This window comes from Nerophis lumbriciformis, linkage group LG02 (genome assembly GCF_033978685.3).
Source record: "Nerophis lumbriciformis linkage group LG02, RoL_Nlum_v2.1, whole genome shotgun sequence".
NCBI lineage: Eukaryota > Metazoa > Chordata > Actinopteri > Syngnathiformes > Syngnathidae > Nerophis > Nerophis lumbriciformis.
Window position 1 is genome coordinate 40242071 of NC_084549.2, and position 25254 is coordinate 40267324.

At 43.0% G+C, this 25254-nt stretch overlaps 1 protein-coding gene across 2 annotated transcripts in view; it reads right to left on the reverse strand.

The window, feature by feature from the left end:
• The window catches only part of valopa (vertebrate ancient long opsin a), a 72047-nt gene extending 48282 nt beyond the window's left edge, over positions 1 to 23765 (reverse strand). For both annotated transcript variants that reach the window (XM_061962844.1, XM_061962853.1), the window contains exon 1: positions 23275 to 23765. In XM_061962844.1, the coding sequence (XP_061818828.1) occupies positions 23275 to 23638 (364 nt within the window). In that variant the 5' untranslated portion in view covers positions 23639 to 23765. The remainder of the gene's footprint in view (positions 1 to 23274) is intronic.
• Between the last annotated feature and the right edge of the window lie 1489 nt (positions 23766 to 25254).

A 25254-nucleotide genomic window follows, 5' to 3' on the forward strand; every position in this document is an offset into this window, starting at 1 on the left:
CTTTTCAGCAGCTGCCTTTTCCTCACGTGAGCACACGAATGGTTTTCCTCCCGTCCTCCGTCTGCTTTTCAGCAGCACGTCGCCGTCGTTCGCGTGTTCGTCTCCTTCTCTTCCGTTCTCGCTCCGCATCAGCCTCTCGTTGCGTCCGCTTCCTTTCTCCGTCTCTCTCCCTGTCTCTTGGTGCTGTCACGCTCTTATACACAGAGAGGAGATTATTTAATTGTGCCCAGCTGCCGGACCCACGCACCTGTAGTCCATTTGGACGCGGGTCCGCCGGCCACGCCTCCTCGTCGCCGTCTTGTTCCAACACTTCATCTTCTTCTTCCACCACTTCATCTTCTTCTTCTTCCACCACTTCTTTGGGAGGCCACTCGCCCCCACCCTCGCCTGGCCCACTAGCACCTGCAGGAGCTGCAATTGTTTGCGGGACTCTTCGAGACGCTCGGCGCCGTCGGTCCGCTGGCCCCGCCTCCCCACAGTCACCATTACAGCAGTTATTTGTTTCAACAGTCATATATCACCACAATGCCACCCCTACTGGGTGGTGATAAATCAACATAAAAACAATTTATCCATGTAAACTATTCTGATTATTTATCTTTTACTGAAACTAATTAGTATGGTTCTTTGAGGAGTTCTGAACATCATTAGGGGCAAAAGCTTTGGGGTTTACACATGCAAGTGAGCAAAATGTAATTCGACATTTACACATATGGAGGATTGTAGCTGGTAATAATGAAATCAACTAAAAACTACCCTAGCGATGCATTTGTGTGTTTTTACACCTACAATAACAATCACAAGTCCTGTAATGAGTGCGTCCCGTGTCATACCACTGTTTCCCACACATTCATTTATTTGTGGCGGCCCGCCACAAAAGAATTACGTCTGCCACAAATAGATTTTCGGCTTTTGACTCGCTCGACCGCTCACAAAAGCAATGGGATACAATTCCGGTGCAGTAGGTGGCGGTAGCCTACTATGCATTGTAACTCCGCCAATAGCACTTAATTCACCTGGTAGGCCAGAAGAAGAAGAAGAAGAAGACGACGACGAAGTAAAAGAAGAACGGACCGACCGGATCAAAATACGAGGGTAAGACGTCTTGGCAAACAAGTTCAAAAGTGGTCCGAACCTGTGCAGTGTGCAGCACCGACTCGGATTTTCTTAATTTTTATTTTCGGGATTTGAATGCATTTATTTTGAAAGGACAGCTGGAGAGAGACGGGGGAGAGGGGTGAGAGAGGGGATTGACGCGAATCGAACTGGGTCGCCGCAGCGGGTGCTCTACCAGGTGAGATAGGTTATAGCTGCATCGTTCGCGACTCGTCATATATTTAACGTTAATCCGCGATTTCACCGAGCGTTTCACTGACGGTGAGCAGCCTGACGCTGCTTCATTAACACTGCCGCTGTTTGACTCGGGGGCCGGGGCAGACGCACGTAGTAACAGTCACCTGTTACCATACCGACGAGCTAACGTGCCCAGGTTATAACCCTGTTGTCAATAAACACACATGGAGACGGTGCTTCAGATACTGCATTAATACTGAAGCTAAAGTGTCCACTGTCCACTGCAGCATGTGAATGCAATGAAAATAATAAAATCTGAGCCAACCAGCTGTTAAAATATTGTCCAGGTTAATGTTTTGGCCATTAAAGGCCCTTCATTTCAAGATTTCAACTGTGATCGGGCTTTAAACAGGTGGCTGACCTGTTCAGATGGGTGTAACTGCTACTGGTCAAATAATGTGAAATAGCATTTCATTTTACATGTATGCAATGCCATTTAAATGTAATTATTAATAATAATAATAAATACTGTGTAGTGTTGTAAATAGTCAACGGGAAGGATTTTAGTAAGATATAAGCCATGAGCACTACACAGCCAGAAAAAAACCTAGGCAGGACAAGTAAAAATATTGGGGCAAGTAGATTTGAGAAGTCGGGCAAGTAGAAAAAAACCTTAACGTTGAACCCTGCATGTGTTAGGCTGCTACCGCTTAAGGTTAGACGGCACTGTACTGCTCGTTAGTAATAAATTCTAATGTTGGATGTTCACTCCTTCACACAGATGATGTATGCACTAATTAAAGGGGCAGAGCTTTAAGAGACATTTTAGCTTTTATATTTTATAAGATATATTTTTTGTAAGAACCACAATTAATAAATATATTTCAGTGAATAACTAATTGTTCAAATCTGTATATAAATATGTACATAAAGTGTTGTAATTATATTCCAACTCCGCGTTCTTCTTGGTCATCGCCGCTGCCGCCGCCACCCCCCACCCCCCGACCACACCACCACAGATAGATGCCTGTCCCGTGGGAAACACTGCATACTCATTTGTAAACTCAGCCATTTATTTCAAGATGGGATATTACCCAATCCAATTAGAAGTATTTGCCTAAATCAACTCTCAAACTGTGTCAGGACCTTGGCTAACTAACTTAGTTAAATGTTATTGGTGTTCACAACACTGCTAACCCACACTATTGTTATTATTAGTCATGCACCTGCAATGAGAGACTGCTCACATTTGCTGAGAGCAAAATATTAATTTTTTTTAGGGGTTTGACAGTAAGACTTTGTCGCAGATCCAGTATTAAATTGTCATCATATCACAAAGGAGCATAAGGATCATTCATTTAAAATTACATCATGGGCTTGTGGTAAAAAAATGAAATTGCATGTTAACAAGTGTCGACACACAAAATAACATAGTATACTGTACACTAAGACTATTGAAGTGAAACATTTAATCTCACCATACGCAGAAGGTGTTATTACTTTGCTCATAAGTGTGCCATTGTAGTTATGCATATTTATAGCATTAAATGCTGGCACCGATTGATTTCTATCATCATTCCAAACATCTATAAAAACATTGTGATATCATTCAAATTTGACTACAATGTGGATTTGAAGGCGCGACACCTGCATAGTCCCGCCCAGATCACAATAGTTAAATTAAAATGATACCTTTTAAGACAGGGGTGTCCCTCAATTTTCGTTATTAATCCTTTCCAAAGGGTCAGAAAAAAAACAAATCGTACAAAAATGGTTGCAGTTTTTCTCATAAGAAATAAATTCAATTAACCAGACCTCTCAAAAAATTAAAACAAAACACATTATATAAAAAATAATTACATGCAGAAAACAATGTAAAATACATAAAATTACAAAATAAATTAATAAAAATACATTATTAAATTCACATTTAACGTCTCACTTTTACCTTTTATTGAAGACACTTTCCATATTTGTTCTCAGCTTCTCAAAGTGCTGGCATTCACAACTTTATTTGTCCAAATCCTGGCTTATTTTGCACTCGTTTTCAATAAAAAAAAACTGGGTCAGCAACGCATGGAATTCCTTGTTTGGCCAATCAAGCTTGTAGAATGATGCATGGACAGACTACTTTGTCGAGAGAAATTCATTGATGGATTTGTTCCGCAATAATACACACAACCAACTTTTCTTACCTGTTGGTACCTGCTGTTGTGTATTTGGGATCTGCAAAAGTCTTGAAAAATTGGCACGCGTCAGCCGTTGAAGTCCATGCCGTAATCAATAAGCACCTTCTTTTTCTCTATCCTCTTGTTGTGGGGCATTCATCCTCCGCTGGTGCCAATTGTAATATAAGTTAGAACTGTATGCTACTTTATATCTGTTAGTAGCCTCGCTATGGAAGAGCTAAAAACTACAACGATGACAGGGGCAAGATGCTGTCAAAATAAAGCCACGTAAATAAAACGGCACATACTGAATAGGTCAGAAAAGGACTTCAAGACGATCTGTAAAACATTATCCATACAACATTTTGACCAAAGAACCATCATTACATTTTATGTATACCACAAATAAGTGCTTTAAATGTAGAAAAAAAAATCAGAACATGACCCCTTTAATGCGCATTATAATGTGCCTTTTGAATGAAAATAAACCTGAATAGACCCGCTAATCGGCAGTGCACATTATGGTCCAAAATATACGGTAGAATTAATTCACTATTAAATGTATTTTCAGACATTCACAATAATTAGCTACGTTAACTATGTTAACTATGACACACTCATCACTGAGCTGCCACCTTATCGTGGTAAAGGAGTTTACGTGTCCCAATGATCCTAGGAACTATGTTGTCCGGGGGCTTCTATGCCCCCTGGTAGGGTCTCCCAAGACAAACAGGTCCTAGGTGAGGGATCAGACAAAGAACAGCTCGAATACTTCTATGGAAATACAAAAACCGAGACTCAGATTTCTCTCGCCCAGACGCGGGTCACCGGGGCCCCCTTCTGGAGCCAGGCCCGGAGTTGGGGCACGATGGCAAGCCCCTGGTGGCCGGGCCTGTCCCCGAAGAGGCAACGTGGGTCCCTCGTCCAATGGGCTCACCACTCATGGGAGGGGTGCAGTGTGAGCTGGGCCGCAGCCGAAGGCAGGGCACTTGGCGGTCAGATCCTCCGCTACATAAGCTCTTGGGACGTGGAATGTCACCTCGCTGGTGGGGAAGGAGCCTGAGCTAGTGCGCAAGGTGGAGAAGTTCCGGCTGGATGTAGTCGGACTCACGCATAGCAAAGGCTCTGGAACCAGTTCTCTCGAGAGGGGCTGGACTCTCTTCCACACTGGCGTTGCACGCAGTGAGAGGCGACGGGCTGGAGTGGCAATTCTTGTTGACTCCCAGCTCAAAGCCTGCACGTTGGAGTTCAACCCAGTAGACGAGAGGGTAGCTTCCCTCCGCCTTCGGGTGGGGGGGACGGGTCCTGACTGTTTGTGCTTACGCACCAAACGGCTGTTCAGAGTACCTACCCTTTTTGGATACACTCGAGAGAGTACTGGAAAGTGCTCCCCCGGCTGATTCCCTTGTCCTAATGGGGGACTTCAACGCTCATGTTGACAACGGCAGTAAACCTGGAGAAGCGTGATTTGGAAAAATGGCCGCCCGGATCTGAACCCGACTGGTGTGTTATTGGACTTTTGTTCTCATCACAGATTGTCCATAACAAACACCATGTTCAAACATAAGGGTGTCCATATGTGCACTTGGCTCCAGGACACCCTAGGCCGCAGTTCCATGATTGACATTATAGTTGTGTCATCGGATTTGCAGATTTTGGACAAGACACTCGGGTGAAGAGAGGGGCGGAGCTTTCTACCGATCACCACCTGGTGGTAAGTTGGCTGCGATGGTGGGGGAGGATGCCGGACAGACCTGGCAAGCCCAAACGCATTGTGAGGGTCTGCTGGGTTCATCTAGAAGAGTCTCCTGTCAGAGACAGTTTCAATTCCCACCTCCGGAAGAACTTTGAACATGTCACGAGGGAGGTGCTGGACATTGAGTCCGAGTGGACCATGTTCCACACCTCTATTGGTGGCTGATTGGAGCTGTGGCCGCAAGGTAGTTGGTGCCTGTCGTGGCTATAATCCTAGAACCCGTTGGTGGACACCAGCGGTGATGGATGCCATCAAGCTGAAAAAAGAGTCCTATTGTCTTCTTTTGGCTCATAGGACTCCAGAGGCAGCAGGCAGGTACTGACAGGCCAAGCGGTGTGCGGCTTCAGCGGTCGCGGAGGCAAAGACAAGGGAGGAGTTCGGGGAAGTTATGGAAAACGACTTCCGGACGGCTTCGAAGTGATTCTGGACCACCACCCGCCGCCTCAGGAAGGGGAAGCAGTGCACTGTCAACACCGTCTATGGTGAGGATGGTGTTCTGCTGACCTCGACTGTGGATCGGTGGAGGGAATACTTCGAAGACCTCCTCAATCCCACCAACATGTCTTCCTATGAGGAAGCAGGGCCTCGGGAATCTGTGGTGGGCTCTCCTATTTCTGGGCCTGAGGTTGCTGAGGTACAAACCCCGTTTCCATATGAGTTGGGAAATTGTTTTAGATGTAAAAATAAACGGAATACAATGATTTGCAAATCCTTTTCAACCCATATTCAATTGAATGCACTACAAAGACAAGATATTTGATGTTCAAACTCATAAACTTTATTTTTTTTTTGCGAATTATAATTAACTTAGAATTTCATGGCTACAACACGTGCCAAAATAGTTGGGAAAGGGCATGTTCACCACTGTGTTACATCACCTTTTCTTTTAACAACAGTCAATAAACTGTTGAAGCTTTGAAAGTGGAATTCTTTCCCATTCTTGTTTTATGTAGAGCTTCAGTCGTTCAACAGTCCGGGGTCTCCGCTGTCGCATTTTACGCGTCATAATGCACCACACATTTTCGATGGGAGGCAGGTCTGGACTGTAGGCGGGCCAGGAAAGTACCCGCACTCTTTTTTTACGAAGCCACGCTGTTGTAACACGTGCTGAATGTGGCTTGGCATTGTCTTGCTGAAATAAGCAGGGGCATCCATGAAAAAGACGGCGCTTACATGGCAGCATATGTTGTTCCAAAACCTGTATGTACCTCTAAGACCCACAGTGATATATTTACAACATTTTTATTTTATTTAAAAAAGGGTTAAAAGTTTTTTCATTTTGCCCCCCCCCCCCCACATTAACATAGTCATTGGGTTCTATTGTTCAGTCTAGCAATGACTTTATATTCGAAACTTGTATTTAAGGACCTCCCACAGGCTATAGAATCTCACACAACTTGAAAATCTTCGCAGAGTGACAACCCTTTTCTTTACTGGACCAAATTGATCAAATCAATGTAAGTAGAATGCATCTAATATTTTTTACTGTGATCTTTATAATGTCTAGAACATGTACCTATGTTATTATTGTTAAATACCTCCAAAAAATATGATTTAGATGATGTTTTATATTGGTTGTATATGTACAACCATGGGTCAATGTGATAGCAAATATTCCCTTGTGACTAGTTTACCTACCAGGATACTGTGTAGTCTAAATAGATATGTTTTGTCAGGAATCTACAATATATTTTAATTTACACACACTTATTCCTTCTGTCTGTGCACATTTGCACTTTAATATTGCAAACTAAAAGTAAAAAAAAACATTTAGTTAGGCAGAAGGCTAAACTAAACTATGCATATTTGTTAAGTGCTGCTGCAAAACAAACAAAAGTTTGTTGTTCTAGGATGATAATGGTATTTATGATAAGCATATAGATGGGTAGGTTCATGTTTTCCTTCTCTTTGTGCACATTTGTACATTACTTTTGCAAACTAAAAGTTAAGAACAGTTTTTATTAGAAGGCTTCTGCAACTTTATAAAAGAGGTTCTTTTGTTCAAGGATGGTGTTGGGAATATAAATTGGTAATTCACCACCAGAACAGGTTCCTTTTGTGTACAGGTGAATGAATTCCTTTTAGGATGATAATAAGGTCAGCCAGACACTATGGTTTGGTTTGTGAATAGGGTACTTGGGTACTAATAGGGTACTAATGGGGTATCAGTTTGCCATCCAGCCAACCCCCATGCAATGGTCAATCAGACACTATTGTTTGGGTTGTGAGGATGCTAATTTAGTAGAATGTGGAATCATTCATCCATTCTATAGCTAATCAATTTGTATTTTTTTGTTTTTCAGAATGTCAAGGCAAGGACATCGCTACAGTGTTCAGGATGTCATCGACACCATCCAGAATGGAGAGAGTGATGTGGATGTGAATATTGATGACACTGATGAAGAGTCAGATGAAGAAACCTGTGGAGTACTGGACAGAGAAAACCAACCACCCACTGACTGCCCAGCCGATGAAGACATTGAGCCCCAGCTGGCCACATCTTCCAAGCCCCATGCCAAGCACCGTGACAGATATCGCTGGCAGAAAAAAGATTTCACCAGGCCCAATACAGACTTTTCTGGTCCATCTCTGACTGAAGACGTGACCACACTACGCACACCACTGGAATACTTCCGTCAGTTTGTGTCCACAGACATGATTCAGTCTCTGGCATCACAGACGAATGAATACAGCCATCAAACAAAAGGGACACATCTAAACACCAGTGCAAAGGAAATGGAGAAGATGATGGGCATGTATTTGAAGATGGGCCTTGTACAGATGCCAGGAAGTCGCATGTACTGGGAGACAGATACACGGTACCCCCCTGTTGCTGATGTGATGTCCCGCAACAGATTCCAGGCTCTGTTGACATCCTTACATCTAGTCAACAACTTGACAGTGTCTGAGACAGAGAAGAAGGATAAACTCTGGAAAATCAGACCATGGCTTGATTCATTCAGAGAGAAATGCCTGAAGGTGGTCCCAGAAGAGCACAACTCAGTGGATGAGATGATGATTGCTTTCAAAGGAAGATACAGCATCATCAAACAATACATGCGGGGCAAACCACACCCATGGGGCTTCAAGGTATGGGTGAGAACTGGAATCTCTGGCATGATGTGTGACTTTGTCTACCAAGGGAGCAACAATGGAGTCCAAGCCAAATCTGAACTTGGCTTGTCAAACTACAAGATCTATGCAGACAACTACTTCACATCAGTCCCACTGATCGAGAAGCTCCTTGGGCTTGGCATCCATTATGTGGGTACAGCAAGGCAAGTCCGCATCCCCAATTGCAACCTTGAAGATGACGAGCTTGAAAAAGAAAGGGAGAGGAACCTTCGACCACAGAGTGGAGGCGAACCACAACATCTCTGCTGTCAAATGGTTTGACAACAGGGCCGTCACACTTGTGTCATCCTTTGCTGGAACGGAACCTGTGCAGAAGATTCAACGCTAGGACTAAGCCAACAAGACCTACATTGAAGTTGAAAGGCCGTACATTGTGGGTACCGTATTTTCCGCACCATAAGCCGCCCCGGGTTATAAGCCGCGCCTTCAATGAATGGCATATTTAAAAACTTTGTCCACCTATAAGCCGCCCCGTGTTATAAGCCGCACCTACACTGCGCTAAAGAGAATGTCAAAAAAACAGTCAGATAGGTCAGTCAAACTTTAATAATATATTAAAAACCAGCGTTCTAACAACTCTGTTCACTCCCAAAATGTAATGTGCAAATGTGCAATCACAAAAATAGTAACATTCAAAATAGTGCAGAGCAATAGCAACATCAATAACTCAACGTTGCTCGAACGTTAATGTCACACAAGACACAAAATAAACATTTAAAGCTCACTTTCTGAAGTTATTCTTCATCCATAAATCCCTCGAATTCTTCTCCTTCGGTGTCTGAATTAAAAAGTTGGGCGAATACGGCATCCAAAATGGCCGGCTCCGTCTCGTCAAAGTCATCAGAGTCAGTGTCGCTGTTGTTGTCCAGCAGTTCCGTGAATCCTGCCTTCCGGAAAGCTCGGACCACAGTTGAGACCGATATATCCGCCCAGGCATTTACAATCCACTGGCAGATGTTGGCGTATGTCGTCCGGCGCTGTCTCCCTGTCTTAGTGAAGGTGTGTTCGCCTTCGGTCATCCATTGTTCCCACGCCGTTCGCAGTCGTGCTTTGAATGCCCTGTTGACACCAATATCCAGCGGTTGGAGTTCTTTGGTTAATCCACCCGGAATGACGGCGAGTGTTGTATTTGTGTGCTTCACTTGTTTTTTGACACCATCTGTGATGTGGGCGCGCATGGAGTCGTAGATCAACAGGGACGGAGCTGTGTGAAAAAAGCCACCCGGCCTCTTTGCGTAAACTTCCCTCAACCACTCGCTCATCTTTTCTTCATCCATCCCTTCGAGTTAGCTTTTATGATGACGCCGGCTGGAAAGTTTTCTTTTGGCAATGTCTTCCTTTTGAATATCACCATGGGTGGAAGTTTCTGGCCATTAGCCTGGCAAGCTAGAACCACATTGAAGGACGACTTCTCATTCCCTGTGGTGCGAATATTCACCGTACGTGCTCCCGTTGTATCCACAGTGCGGTTCACAGGAATATCAAAAGTCAGTGGAACCTCGTCCATGTTGATAATGTGCTCTGGCCGGATCTTTTTTTCAGCTATCTTGTTTTTACAATATGCGCGATAAGTAGCCAGCTTTTCTTGAAAGTCTTTTGGCAGATGCTGTGAAATAGTAGTCCGTGTGCGGATGGAGAGATTGCGTCTTTTCATGAACCGGAAACACCAAGAAGCACCACCTTTAAAATCATCCAAGTGAAGTTCGCTTGCTAGCGCTGTCGCCTTCATTCCAATAGTGATGGTACTGACACTTCTGCTTGCTGCTCTCTGCTCAACAACCCACTGTTCCAGTTTGTCCTCCAACAGTTGCCATCTTGCTTTGTTCCCTCGGAAACTCTGTTTTGTCTTCTTTACCTGGCGCAGGTCAAATTGTTGCTTCCTCCACCTACGCACCATTGATTCATTTATGTTATATTTTCTTGCTGCTGCTCTATTTCCGTGTTCTTCTGCGTGACTTATTGCCTTAAGTTTAAATTCTGCGTTGTACGCCTGTCTCTTAGTAAGAGCCATTTTGTGGTCTTTACAGATGTAAACACACAAATGAAATGAAACGTAATACCCGCGCGCTTCTTCTTCTACGGGGGCGGGTGGTTGCTTACCGTAGAAGAAGCGCTTCCTCTTCTATGGGGGCGGGTACTTACCTTGGCAGTTGCTTACCATAGAAGAAGAAGCGCTTCCTCTTCTACGGGGAAAAAAGATGGCGGCTGTTTACCGTAGTTGCGAGACCTAAACTTTATGAAAATAAATATTTATATTAATCCATATATAAGGCGCACCGGGTTATAAGCCGCACTGTCAGCTTTTGTGAAAATTTGTGGTTTTTAGGTGCGGCTTATAGTGCGGAAAATACGGTAACTACAATCAGTACATGGGAGGTGTTGATTTGCTGGACTCGTTCACTGCAAAATACAAGTTCCGCATCAAATCCCGCCGCTGGTACCTGTACATCTTCTGGTACACCATCACACTTGCTGAGGTCAACACCTGGCTCCTCTACAAGTGCGACTGCCAAGCTCTTAAGGAGAAACCTGAGCTGAACCTGCGAAGGTTCCAAGCACAGATGGCATCCGCTCTCATTCTGGTGGACAGTCACTCCAAAGAGAGGACGACCTTCAGGCAATGGCAGCCCAATCACAAGCAGTCCGGTCACTGGCAAGAGACCATCCTCGGCTCCAACCAGCACCCCATACAAGAAATCGTGTGGACACCTGCCACTGGATGTTCGCCACGATCAGATTGGGCATTTACCCAAGAAGACAACGAGAGGCCGCTGCAGGCATTGCCCTACTGGGTACACCAACACACAATGCCACAAGTGTGAAGTCTCTGCTTCTCGGACAGCAAGAACTGTTTCCTGCACTTTCACTGCAAGTGAACATAGTCAGCACATGCATGCTGGTTGCCAGAAGAACAATGCAGAACTTGATCACACCAACAGTGTTGTACACATGACACATTACCAAAATCATACGCAAAGCCAACTTGTATATACAGCATAGACCACCCTAGAAGTTCCTGAAAATGTGTGTTTTCCATTGATTCAAATAAAATTGACTGTTCATAAAAATGAATAATGCTTTTGAACTTTGCGTCGATAACAGTCTGGATGGTTCGCTTCCCCTTTGGTCCGGATGACACGATGTCGAATATTTCCAAAAACAATTTGAAATGTGGACTCGTCAGACTACAGAACACTTTTCCACTTTGCATGAGTCCATCTTAGATGATCTCAGGCCCAGAGAATCCGCCGGTGTTTCTGGATGTTGTTGATAAATGGCTTTCGCTTTGCATAGTAGAGCTTTAACTTGCACTTACATATGTAGCGACCAACTGCATTTAGTGACAGTGGTTTTCTGAAGTGTTCCTGAGCACATGTGGTGATATCCTTTAGAGATTGAGGTCGCTTTTTGATACAGTGCCGTCTGAGGGATCGAAGGTCACGGTCATTCAATGTTGGTTTCCGGCCATGCCGCTTACGTGGAGTGATTTCTCCAGATTCTCTGAACCTTTTTATGATATTATGGACCGTAGATGTTGAAATCCCTAAATTTCTTGCAATTGCACTTTGAGAAACGTTGTTCTTAAACTGTTTGACTATTTGCTCACGCAGTTGTACACAAATGGGTGTACCTCGCCCCATCCTTTCCTGTGAAAGACTGAGCATTTTTTGGGAAGCTGTTTTTATACCCAATCATGGCACCCACCTTTTCCCAATTAGCCTGCACACCTGTGGGATGTTCCAAATAAGTGTTTTGATGAGCATTCCTCAACTTTATGAGTATTTATTGCCACCTTTCCCAACTTCTTTGTCACGTGTTGCTGGCATCAAATTCTAAAGTTAATGATTATTTGCACAAAAAAAAAAGTATATCAGTTTGAATATCAAATATGTTGTCTTTGTAGCATATTCAACTGAATATGGGTTGAAAATGATTTGCAAATCATTGTATTCAGTTTATATTTAAATCTAACACACTTTCCCAACTCACATGGAAACAGGGTTTGTAGTTAAAAAAGCTCCTTGGTGGCAAGGCCCTGGGGGTGGATGAGATCTGCCCGGAGTTCCTTAAGGCTCTGGATGCTGTTGTGCTCTCTTGGTTGACAAGACTCTGCAACATCGCGTGGACATCGGGGGTGGTACCTCTGGATTGGCAGACCGGGGTGGTGGTTCCTCTCTTTAAGAAGGGGAACCGGAGGGTGTGTTCCAACTATCGTGGGATCACACTCCCGGTAAGGTCTATTCAGGTGTACTGGAGAGGAGGCTACACCGAATAGTCGAACCTGGATTCAGAAGGAACAGTGTGGTTTTCGTCCTGGTCGTGGAACTGTGGACCAGCTCTATACTCTCGGCAGGGTCCTTGAGGGTTCATGGGAGTTTGCTCAACCAGTCTACATGTGCTTTGTGGACTTGGAGAAGGCATTTGACCGTGTCCCTCAGGAAGTCCTGTGGGGAGTGCTCAGAGAGTATGGGGTAACGAACTGTCTGATTGTGGCGGTCCGCTCTCTATACGATCAGTGTCAGAGCTTGGTCCGCATTGCCGGCAGTAATTCGGACACGTTTCCAGTGAGGGTTGGACTCCGCCAAGGCTGCCCTTTGTCACAGATTCTGTTCATAACTTTTATGGACAGAATTTCTAGGCGCGTTAAGGTGATCCGGTTTGGTGGCTGCAGTATTAGGTCTCTGCTTTTTGCAGATGATGTGGTCATGATGGCTTCATCTGGCCAGGATCTTCAGCTCTCACTGGATCGGTTCGCATCTGAGTGTGAAGCAACTGGTATGAGAATCAGCACCTCCAAGTCCGAGTCCATGGTTCTTGCACGGAAAAGAGTGGAGTGCCATCTCCGGGTTGGGGAGGAGACCCTGCTCCAAGTGGAGGAGTTCAAGTACCTCGGAGTCTTGTTCACGAGTGAGGGAGGAGTGCATCGTGAGATCGACAAGCGGATCGGTGCAGCGTCTTCAGTAATGCGGACGCTGTATCGATCTGTTGTGGTGAAGAAGGAGCTGAGCCGGAAGGCAAAGCTCTCAATTTACCGTTCGAGCTACGTTCCAATCCTCACCTATGGTCATGAGCTTTGGGTTATGACCAAAAGGACAAGATCACGGGTACCAGCGGCCGAAATGAGTGTCCTCCGCCGGGTGGCAGGTCTCTCCCTTAGAGATAGGGTGAGAAGCTCTGCCATCCGGGATGAGGTCAAAGTAAAGCCGCTGCTCTTCCACATCGAGAGGAGCCAGATGAGGTGGTTCGGGCATCTGGTCAGGATGCCACCCGAACGCCTCCCTAGGGAGGTGTTTAGGGCACGTCCGACCAGTAGGAGGCCACGGGGAAGATCCAGAATACGTTGGGAATACTATGTCTACCGGCTGGCCTGGGAACGCCTCAGGATCCCCCGGGAAGAGCTGGACGAAGTGGCTGGGGAGAGGAAAGTCTGGGCTTCCCTGCTTAGGCTGCTGCCCCCGCGACCCGACCTCGGATAAGCGGAAGAAGACGGATGGATGGAACTATGACACAATGGCAGCACAGTGGAACAGGAGTTAGTGCATGTGTCTCACAGTACGAAGGTCCTGGGTTCGATCCGCGGGCCCAGGGTCTTTCTGTGTGGAGTTTACATGTTCTCCCACCTCCAAAGATATGCACCTGGGGATAGGTTGATTGGCAACACTAAATTGGCCCTAGTGTGTGAGTGTGAATGTTGTCTGTCTATCTGTGTTGGCCCTGCGATGAGGTGGCGACTTGTCCAGGGTGTACACCGCCTTCCGCCCGAATGCAGCTGAGATAAGCTTCAGCACCCCCTGCGACCCCGAAAGGGACAAGCGGTAGAAAATGGATGGATGGAACTAGGGCTGGGTGATATACTGATATACTCGATATATCGCGGGTTTGTCTCTATGCGATATAGAAAATTACTATATCGTGATATTCGAGTATACGTTCTCACGCAGTTGCTTTTAGCTGCGGACATTACACTACAGGCTCTTCCCACTATTTGTTGTCTCTCCTTCTCACAGACAACAAGTGCACCTTCTTCCATACGTATACGCCCTCACGGAGCAGAGAGGCAGCAACATGGGTAACGCTAGCTGTGGTGCGAGTGGTAATACGAGAGAAAGAAGGTGCGAATCTGGTAACAAATGAAGGAAGAATTAATTCCCAAGAAAAACAGCAGGTGGTTCATTGTCTGGCGGTGGTTTGGCTTCCAGCGGAAATATGTCGAACAGACAACCGTAATTTGTCAAGTGTGCGGCAAAGCGTTGCTACAAAAAGTAGCATTACTGCTAATATGTAGCATCATTTGAAAAGGCACCTGCTAGAGAATGAAGAGTGCTTGAAACTCCGTTGTCAACATCTCCGTTCGGTGCCACACCAACAAAATGCAGAGGCAACTATTTCCACATTAACACCGTATGAAAAAAAATAGTCATCAACAGAAGGAGATAACGATTTGATTTCCTATTATGCAGCTCATTTTTATTTGACAGTTATTGAAATATCTCGTGTGACATCATGCACAAAAGTGTAATTTATTTGTTTTAAACTATTGTAGTGATGTTCTGTACAAAAAGTGCACTTTAATTTAGTGTTTTGATATGTCATCTTAGTGACATCATGCACAAAAGTGCACTCATAGCTTGTTTTAAAATGTCTCTGACAATCTTGCACTTTCTGTTTTGAAATGACATGAATGTTTGTGCCACTGCTTAATAACTGTTTAATAAATACAATTTTGGTCAATTGACTTAGTTGTGATTTCCCTCTCTGCATGAAAGTTTAAAATGAGCATATATTAATGCAGTATGAACAAGAATGTTTTAATGTAGATAAATAGAATCATCATACTGGTGTGATTATATGCATCAAGTGTTCATTCAAGGCTAAGGCAAAATATTGAGATATATATCGTGTATCGTGACAAGGCCTAAAAATATTTTAAAAAGGCCATATCGCCCAGCCCTAGATGGAACTATGACACAGTGCTAATATGGATGTTTTTTTCAGATACTGTATTATATATTGACCCATGTTGGATCTGTTTTAGCATCTTTAATACACTAAGGGCTTGATTAACTAAGATTCAATTACCACGCACTATACATTGCGTGCTAAAAAAAAATTGCGTGTACTACAAGTGGGCGTGTTGTGTGTGATCTAACACTTTGTACATTTGAGGGGTGTTGCAGACTGCCTTATTTAAAATAGGATTTGGTGTCCTTTTACCACGGAGACAATTGTTTTCTGTACATTCATGTTATCATGCTCCTACCTGTGTGTGATGTGTTGAACCAGCAGCACAAATGTATAATCTGTAACACCTTTTCTGAATTGCATTCTAGACAACAGAAACATATGCACCCTGACACTTAATACTGTGCAAGAGGGTGTGCATCGCATCACCAGTACATTTGTGCGCTCAGAATGACTCAAATGCAGAAAAAATCACAATGAGAGATGTCTTTTCATGTGGGAGATATATTATAGCAATATATTTCCTAAATTTTAAAAAAGTAACATTACAAAAAATGCTAGCAGACAACAAAATGCATCAATTGAATTTGTTTTAATCTGCCCCTTAAGTCATTCAGCAGCAATAAAATTACAAAAGAAAATTGCTGAATAGAATGCAAAATAGTGCTCGCAAAACGGTGATGAGTGTTGATGAATCTCATTGCGTGTGCAAAATAATTATATTTGCATTTCCCCTCCCAGTATAGTGGGTGTTTTGATGATCAGCATCTATCTTGCATATTAATGAACAGAGAGACGCAAAATGGATTGCACGCCTTAATGTGCTCACTTAACAAATGCGTTAAGACACTTTCAGTAGATCAGCAATGCGTGTGCTATCAGGTTTGCACGTGTTTTAGTGCATGCAAACCTTTCGTATGACAGGCCCTAAAAGTACCGTAAGTAAGTACCGTATTTTCCAGACTATAAGGCGCAATTAAAATCCTTTCATTTTCTCAAAAATCGACAGGGCGCTTAAAACACGGTGTGCTTAATGTACGAAAATAATTCTGGTGGTGCTTACCGACCTCAAAGCTATTTTATTTGGTACATAGTGTAATGATAAGTGTTACCAGTAGATGGTAGTCACACATAGGAGATATGTGTAGATGCATTATGACGCCAGTAAACAACACCAAAACTATAAATGTTCCATTGAGAATATAAAACATTACACACGGCGTTCAAAAATCTGTAAAGATGTTTTAGTACGACTTTGGTAAGCTATGAAGCCGCACCGCTTGATGGAGTACACTGTTTCCCACACATTCATTTATTTGTGGCGGCCCGCCACAAAAGAATTACGTCCGCCACAAATAGATTTTTCGGCTTTTGACTCGCTCGACCGCTCATAAAAGCAATGAGACTATGTCTGTGAATGTTGCTTGTAGTTACAATTCCGGTGCAGTAGGTGGCGGTAACCTACTATGCATTGTAACTCCGCCAATAGCACTTAATTCACCTGGTAGGCCAGAAGAAGACGACGACGACGACGAAGTAAAAGAAGAACGGACCGACCGGATCAAAATACGAGGGTAAGACGTCTTGGCAAACAAGTTCAAAAGTGGTCCGAACCTGTGCAGTGTGCAGCACCGACTCGGATTTTCTTAATTTTTATTTCCGGGATTTGAATGCATTTATTTTGAAAGGACAGCTGGAGAGAGACGGGAGAGGGGGGATTGACGCGGAGCAAAGCGAATCGAACTGGGTCGCCGCAGCGGGTGCTTTATCAAGTGAGATAGGTTATAGCTGCATCGCTCGCGGCTCGTCATATATTTAACGTTAATCCGCGATTTCACCGAGAGTTTCACTGACGGTGAGTAGCCTGACGCTGCTTCATTAACACCGCTACTGTTTGACTCGGGGGCCGGGGCAGACGCACGCAGTAACAGTCACCTGTTACCATACCGACGAGCTAGCGTGTCCAGGTTATAACCCTGTTGTCAATAAACACACGTGGAGACGGTGCTTCAGATACTGCATTAATACTGAAGCTAAATTGTCCACTGTCCACTGCAGCATGTGAATGCAATGATAAGAATAAAATCTGAGCCAACCAGCTGTTAAAATGTTGTCCAGGTTAATGTTTTGGCCATTAAAGGCCCTTCATTTCAAGATTTCAACTGGGATCGGGCTTTAAACAGGTGGCTGACCTGTTCAGATGGGTGTAACTGCTATTGGTCAAATAATGTGAAATAGCATTTAATTTTGCATGTATGCAATGCCATTTAAATGTAATTATAGGTAATAATAATAATAATTTTAGTAAGATATAAGCCATGAGCACTACACAGCCAGAAAAAAACCTAGGCAGTACAAGTAAAAATATTGGGGCAAGTAGATTTGAGAAGTCAGGCAAGTAGAAAATAACCTTTTTGTTGAACCCTGCATGTGTTGAGCTGCTGCCGCTTAAGGTTAGACGGCACTGTACATAGAGCGGTTCTGCTCGTTAGTAATAAATTCTAATGTTGGATGTTAACTCCTTCACACAGATGATGTATGCACTAATTAAAGGGGCAGAGCTTTAAGAGACATTTTAGCTTTTTTATTTTATAAGATATATTTTTTGTAAGAACCACAATTAATAAATATATTTCAGTGAATAACTAATTGTTCAAATCTGTATATAAATATGTACATAAAGTGTTGTAATTATATTCCAACTCTGCGTTCTTCTTGGTCATCGCCGCTGCCGCCGCCACCCCCCGCCCCCCGACCACACCACACCACCACAAATAGATGCCTGTCCTGTGGGAAACACTGGAGTAGGTGCATTCCGGCTACTGTAGTCAGACGTGCTGTGATTCAACATACAAGTATTAGGACAGCAAAATGACTCCTATTAGCAGACATATTATCTGGTGTTTGGTTTTGCAATATTATGCAAAACCAACTTTTCTTACCTTCTGGTACCTGTTGATGTGTATTTGAGATCTGCATAAGTCCTGAAAATTTGCGCGCGTCCGCCATTGTAGTATGTGCCGACAACGTAGTCGATAAGCTTCTTCTTTTCCTCTATCTTCTTGTTATGAAACATTCATCCTCCGCTGTTGCCATTTATAATACGAAGTAGCGTAAAGTTCTAACTCATCAGTCAGTAAACTCGCTATGAAAGCGCTAAAAACTACCAGTGTAGCGGGTTTACATAATTCACCCACAGAACTTTAGAGAGTTCCAGTCAGACGTTTTTTCACGGGACACATTGTTGTTGCACTAGTGAGCCACGGATGAAGAGATGCTGCTCCCTTGTTGATTCAAATAAAGTTTAAATGTCATCAAAACAGTTGTGAAGTGAAGTGAATTATACTTATATAGCGCTTTTCTCTAGTGACTCAAAGCGCTTTACATAGTGAAAACCCAATATCTAAGTTACATTTAAACCAGTGTGGGTGGCACTGGGAGCAGGTGGGTAAAGTGTCTTGCCCGAGGACACAACGGCAGTGACTAGGATGGCGGAAGCGGGGATCGAACCTGCAACCCTCAGGTTGATGGCACGGCCACTCTACCAACCGAGCTATACCGCCCCAGTTCCATCTGTTGACACTTCTTCGACTACCGTCCTTGCACACTACACCGGTATAACAAATATGACAGGGAGAAGACGCTGTCAAGGTGAGCCACGTAAATAAGACCGCCCACAAAACGGCGCATCCTGAAGTGACCGTCGGAAAGCGACTTGAAGATGGTCTGTAAAATATAATCTATGCAACATTTTGACCAAATAACTACAATGTTATGTAGACCACAAGGAAGTGTTTTAAATTTAAAAAAAAATTATAATATGACCCCTTTAATGCGCCTTATAATCTGGTGTGCCTTATGTATGAAAATAGACCCGCTCATCGGCAGTGTGTTTTATAATCCGGTGCGCACTATGGTCAGGAAAATACGATAAGTAAAATAAGACGTCATTCTTCAGTTTTTCCGTATATGACCAGGGTTGCAAAAGGTTGGGACACCCCTGCATTAAAGTTGATAAAAAAAATTTCCTTATAATGTTTTTATACGTTTATATGTTTTTACAGCCTACGATTATACATCATAATGTACGATACATAATTACCGTACATTACTCTCTGCACTGCAGTCTACAACTGCAGTGCAGAGAGGTCACCAAACTTTTTAATTTGAAGTTGAAAAAGAATAGCTGTCAATGTCATCATGATTCAATGTATGCCAAAATGAAATTGCATGTTCTAAAACCAATACATACTTAACAGAAATATCAAAACAATGTGCTAAAGGCAAATCTTTTCATATTACTCTTGGATTGGATGGTATTGGGTTTTGGCGTGAGGTGTATTTTATAGGGTTACCATCCGTCCATTAAAAAAACGGAATGATCCCGTATTTAGAAACAAAAATATGTGTACCGTATTGAGTTTAAAAGTGACAAATTTTGGCCATATTGCTGTGAGAATCAAAAATATTTTCTAAAGTGTCAATTACTTAATGACAAGGTGCTTTATGTTAAAACTTATTCCCAGTCATTTCATGCCCTGTCACAAATTTAAGAATATCATAGCAGAATTAATTAATTTATTATTAATCCCTGGTGGTGCAATGAAACATGCTTTGTCTGTTTGTGGAAGCCAGTGTGGATTCAATCTCCGACCAGGAAACATCAGGAAGGGTAATATAACATCAAGATAAATTATCATGTGATTGTCTTGCTGTAACGGAAAACAATCATTCATTTTATTCTATTATTTGACCTAATCGTCTGTGGCATACATAATTTATTAGCAATTAAGTAGCACCATGAAGAAAAAGTAATCAGGTGTATAAAAAATTGCTCTTTACCCCAGTACCATAGCCCTTAAAAATGTACTGCCTACAAGGTCTTAAAAAGACAAAAAGTTATCAAATCTAATAATTTCAATTAATGGCTTTAAAATGTCTTAAATACTACCAGAATTCCATAGAATGTCTGAAAAATTACTGTCATGTCTAAAAAATGAATAAATATTAGGTTTATTCAAAACTAAACAAAAAAACTTCAGTGTTTTTAAATGTTTAGATTTATGAAAGCGCTATTCATAAATACAAAATGGAACCAAACCTGTGTAGCCTTTTCAGAATGTATTGAGTGGTACGTTTCAGCAGAATTTAACTAGCAGCAGAGATTACCCCAAAAGGGATAAGCGGTAGAAAAGGGATGGATTACAAAAGCAGTTATTTGTGTTAACGAAAGAAAAATAGTATTGAGCTGCAAAACGTAACACAACTTATCAACATCTGAATGTTTTCATATTGTTTTTTAATTATTTTACAGGAAAAGCAATCTGTCCATGTGAAATTAATCTCTTTTTTTCCTTTTCTCTCCAAGGGGTTTACACTCAAGAAGCTGAACTGAAAACACTGGCTTTCAGTCTTTTTTACTTTAGCCTTAGAACTGTGCACATTCACGGCCTCATAGACAGTCGGAAATTACAGAAGTTTTCTTTAAAAATGCAAATTGTTCTCACTCTGTGGTTAAAGAAAATTTGAGGGAGCCACAACAAGGAGGCAGAAGAGCCACATAGGGCTCCAGAGCCTTGGGTTGTAGACCACTGTGATAGCTATTTTTATGTTTTTTATTTCAAAATAAAAAACTGACAATAGGTCAAATAGGCATACAAATGGTTAACATAAAAAAACATGACATTTTGTTCCATTTTTTTAGGACTAAAGTTAATGCAAAAAAGTAAAAAAAAAAAAAAAAAAAAGGTATACAAATGGTTAACATAAAAAAACATTACATTTTGTTCCATTTTTTTAGGACTGAAATTTATGCAAAAAAGTAAAAAAAAAAAAAAAAGGATTTATACACTCTTAACGCCATAAAGACGATTTTGTCCTGGAGCAACTTAACTGGGCTAAAAATATTTGTACTTAATTCCGTTGTTCCTATGACAATGACAACAAAGGGTTTCTATTCTATTTTACTGTGTATCGTTGATAAATAAAGTAATTTTAAATGACGTATTAAAATTCCTTCATTCCGCACTCCATCCAGCTGTAAAATCACTCCCCATACAGCAATAGATGATATCTGTCTATTACTTGACCGCTTCTATGTTAGCTACCTCTCTTTGTTTATAATGTCTATTTTCTGCTGGATCTACTCTCTATTTTATGCTGCAGCTGTTACATAAATTAATATTGGGTTTCTTAGAAATAAGTCTTGTTTTTCCCTAAAAGTTAGGAAACATCTGATCTCATCCACCTTTATTCTTTTACTTGATTATGGAGACTTGCATTTTATGAATGCACCTGGCACTTACTTGACAAAACGACATTGTATATCACTGTGCCTTCAGTTTTATTACTGGTTGTGGAGATCTTGTCCACCACTGCACTTTGTATGCAAAGGCAAACTGTCCGTCTTTAACTGCCCGAACACTTTCTCACGATGGATAGTTTTTATATATAAATGTCTTCTTGGACTTGTCCCCACCTATCTGTGTTCCTTTGTGTGTAGAGACTCCAGTCATTACAGCCTACGCTCACAGGATGTCATCCACATGTTGGTTCCTAGAGCCAACACAGAACTTGGGGAAAAAAAGCATTCAGTTATGCTGCTCCCTGGTCATGGAATGACATCCAGAAAGATCTGAGGCAACCAGAATTTATTCCTTTGGGAGAGTTTAAGTCCATTTTAAAAGATCGAGAAACCAGTTCTCTTGGGAAATGTACTTGCTTTTAAATTGAATTATTAGTTCATCATTTTAATTTTTTTTGGACCTGTTGTGGTATGACTGCTGTTGTTCTGTTGTATTGTCTTGTTGTAATTATTATTGTAACTTTGTCTGTGCCACCTTGTTTGTCAGATCGCTCTTGAAAAATCGATTTTAATCTCAATGAGTCTATACCTAGTTAAATATAGGAAATAGAATTTAATATACTGTAATATTGTACATGGTAATTGTTATATATTATCCATCCACCCATTTTCTACCGCTTGTCCCATTTTGGGGTCGCGGGGGGTGCTGGAGCCTATCTCAGCTGCATTCGGGCGGAAGGCAGTGTACACCCTGGACAAGTCGCCAACTCATCACAGGGCCAACACAGATAGACAGACAACATTCACACTCACATTCCCACACTAGGGCCAATTTAGTGTTGCCAATCAACCTATCCCCAGGTGCATGTTTTTGGCGGTGGGAGGAAGCCGGAGTACCCGGAGAGAACCTACACAGTCATGGGGAGAACATGCAAACTCCACACAGAAAGATCCCGAGCTCAGGACCTTCGTATTGTGAGGCACATGCACTAACCCCTGTGCTTATATATTATATAAAAATATAATATAATTATAATAATATAATATATCAGTGTATATCATATATAATATGTAAATATTATGTTATATTTCATATTGCTACTACGATATATTTTTTTGTCTACTTTGTACCTGCATTATCCTTTCAATCATTTGTAACTGAGCTACTGTGTGGAACAATTTCCCTTGTGGATCATTAAGTTTGTCTAAGTCTATGTCTAAAATTGAACATGAACAACTATTTTACGAGAGAATCATTCCATTCGGAGTAAATTTGGACAAACGTAGAGCAAACGTTTAGCTGGAAAAAGTTCCTCGTTTACGCTGACGGTTAACTTTTTGAATCCAATGCCACAGATAAAGCTATGGGTGAGGACAACAGCAAGGTGTTCCTTTGTTCATCTTTACATGATTTGGCAATCATATGTGCTAAATACAATCTGGCTTAATGCCATAGTGTATGTTGTCTTTCTTAATGAGAAATATTTGAAGTAAAAAATACTATTGACGGTGAACTCAGCATTGATGGAGACGAGCCGTATAATACGCCATTATTAAAGTGTTTCAAACAACGTTCCAACACTGACACCTGCAGCTTAAAGCTCACACACACACGTAGACAGACGACAAAAGTGACAGAAATGACAAGCACCTACCGAAAAAAGTGACCGCAAAGCCTTCCGCCACACATGCCCAGCGGCCCAGGAAGAAATAACCTCTGGCGTTCGTCAGGAAACTTATGAGTCCACCGGTGAGGGAAACCAGGAAGTCGGCGATGGCCAAGTTGACGATGACGTAGTTGAGCGGCTGTCTGAGTTGTTTAAACTTGTACGTGACAAACATGACCAGGAAGTTCTCGCTAAGCGACAGCGAGCTGACCACAAACATGAGCACGGCCAAGATGGTGAAGTTCCATGGCGCGATGTTCTGGATGGGTCCGGTGAACGGGTCGTCAGTCGGGCTCGGCTCGGCCACCACAGTGTAGGACACGGCGTTGACGGTCAGACTTAGAGCATCCATAGTCCATGACCCCAATGCTGCGCACCGAATCCCGCTCTTTTGGGTCAACTTTGCGTCAAACGCGCTCACTGCATCCGACCGTCTTGTAATAAAGTTCACACGCGGAGATCCACGCGGGAAATGTGCATTTCAGCGAAACAGGGGGAAAAGTGAGGAGAGGATCAGTGGCGGAGTGCGCGCAAGCCCCACACGCGTCCTGCAGGTTGCGAGAGCATGACTGAGCGGCCGGTGGCAAGTTGTTGCTCTTTTATAGGCTGCTGCTCTGCCAACCTCCCGGACAGCACATTGGACCCCTGCGCCATCCTCCATCCTCCTCCGTGCCTCTCCAAGATGTCATGCTGGCAACTTCGCACTTTAATGCTCAAAACGAATTACTGGCATCAATCCACGCACCATTAACTCTCTGTCAAAGTCATTATATATTGCAACAACGCTGCCTCCTACTTATAAAGTTAAAAAGTTCAAATACCAATGATTGTCACACACACACTAGGTGTGGTGAGATTATCCTCTGCATTTGACCCATCACCCTCACCCCCTGGTAGGTGAGGGGAGCAGTGAGCAGCAGCGGTGGCCGCACCCGGGAATCCGTTTTGGTGATTTAACCCCCAATTCCAACAATTCTGCGCATTTAATTCCCCAATTCCCCAATTATGAGGCTATTTTGCACATATGCAACCTTAAAAACAGATTTCAATATAAAATCATTTAGCCTGTCTCCATCCATCCATCCATCCATCTTCTTCCGCTTATCCGAGGCCGGGTCGCGGGGGCAGCAGCCTAAGCAGGGAAGCCCAGACTTTCCTGTCCCCAGCCACTTTGTCCAGCTCCTCTCGGGGGATCCCGAGGCGTTCCCAGGCCAGCCGGGAGACATAGTCTATCCAACGTGTCCTGGGTCTTCCCCGTGGCCTCCTACCGGTTGGACGTGTCTGTCTCTTTTAATGTATTAAGGCAGTGGTTCTCAAACATTTTTTCACCAAGTTCCAACTCAGAAAAAACGTGTCTCTCCAAGTACCACCATTATGACCAACATTAAAATACAGTAGCAGGGTAGGCCTAAGTTTTCATTGAAAACAAGGCAGAGGTTTTGTTATGATCCGTTGCCCAAATCATGTTTTGTTCTGTTGTTTTGACTACCTCAGTTCTGTTTTCAGCACCCCTGGGTTTGTGTTTCAGTTGCCATGACTGGAGATTAGTTTCACCTGCCTCTGATTAGTGTTTGGGACGCTCACCTGCTTCTGGGCACTAATCAGAGAGCTACTTATTCCAGTTTCTCGCCACAATCAGCCTGGCTTCCTTGTTTGCACTACGCAACAGTTAACGACGGCTATATTTTTTATTCTTGATTCCGCGCTAGCCTCTTCCTTAGCTTTTCCTCCTGTGCTATCGGCACTCCTGTTTTGTTTTTCGGCATTTCATGCATGATTCATGCAAATAAATCATTGTCTCACCTGCACATTGCATACATTTTTTCCTGCTGCATCTTGGGAGAAACGACCCGCGCATAACCATGCGACCACGCCGTTACAGGGACGGTGTGGCGCAGTGGGAGAGTGGCCGTGCGCGACCCGAGGGTCCCTGGTTCAATCCCCACCTAGTACCAACCTCGTCATGTC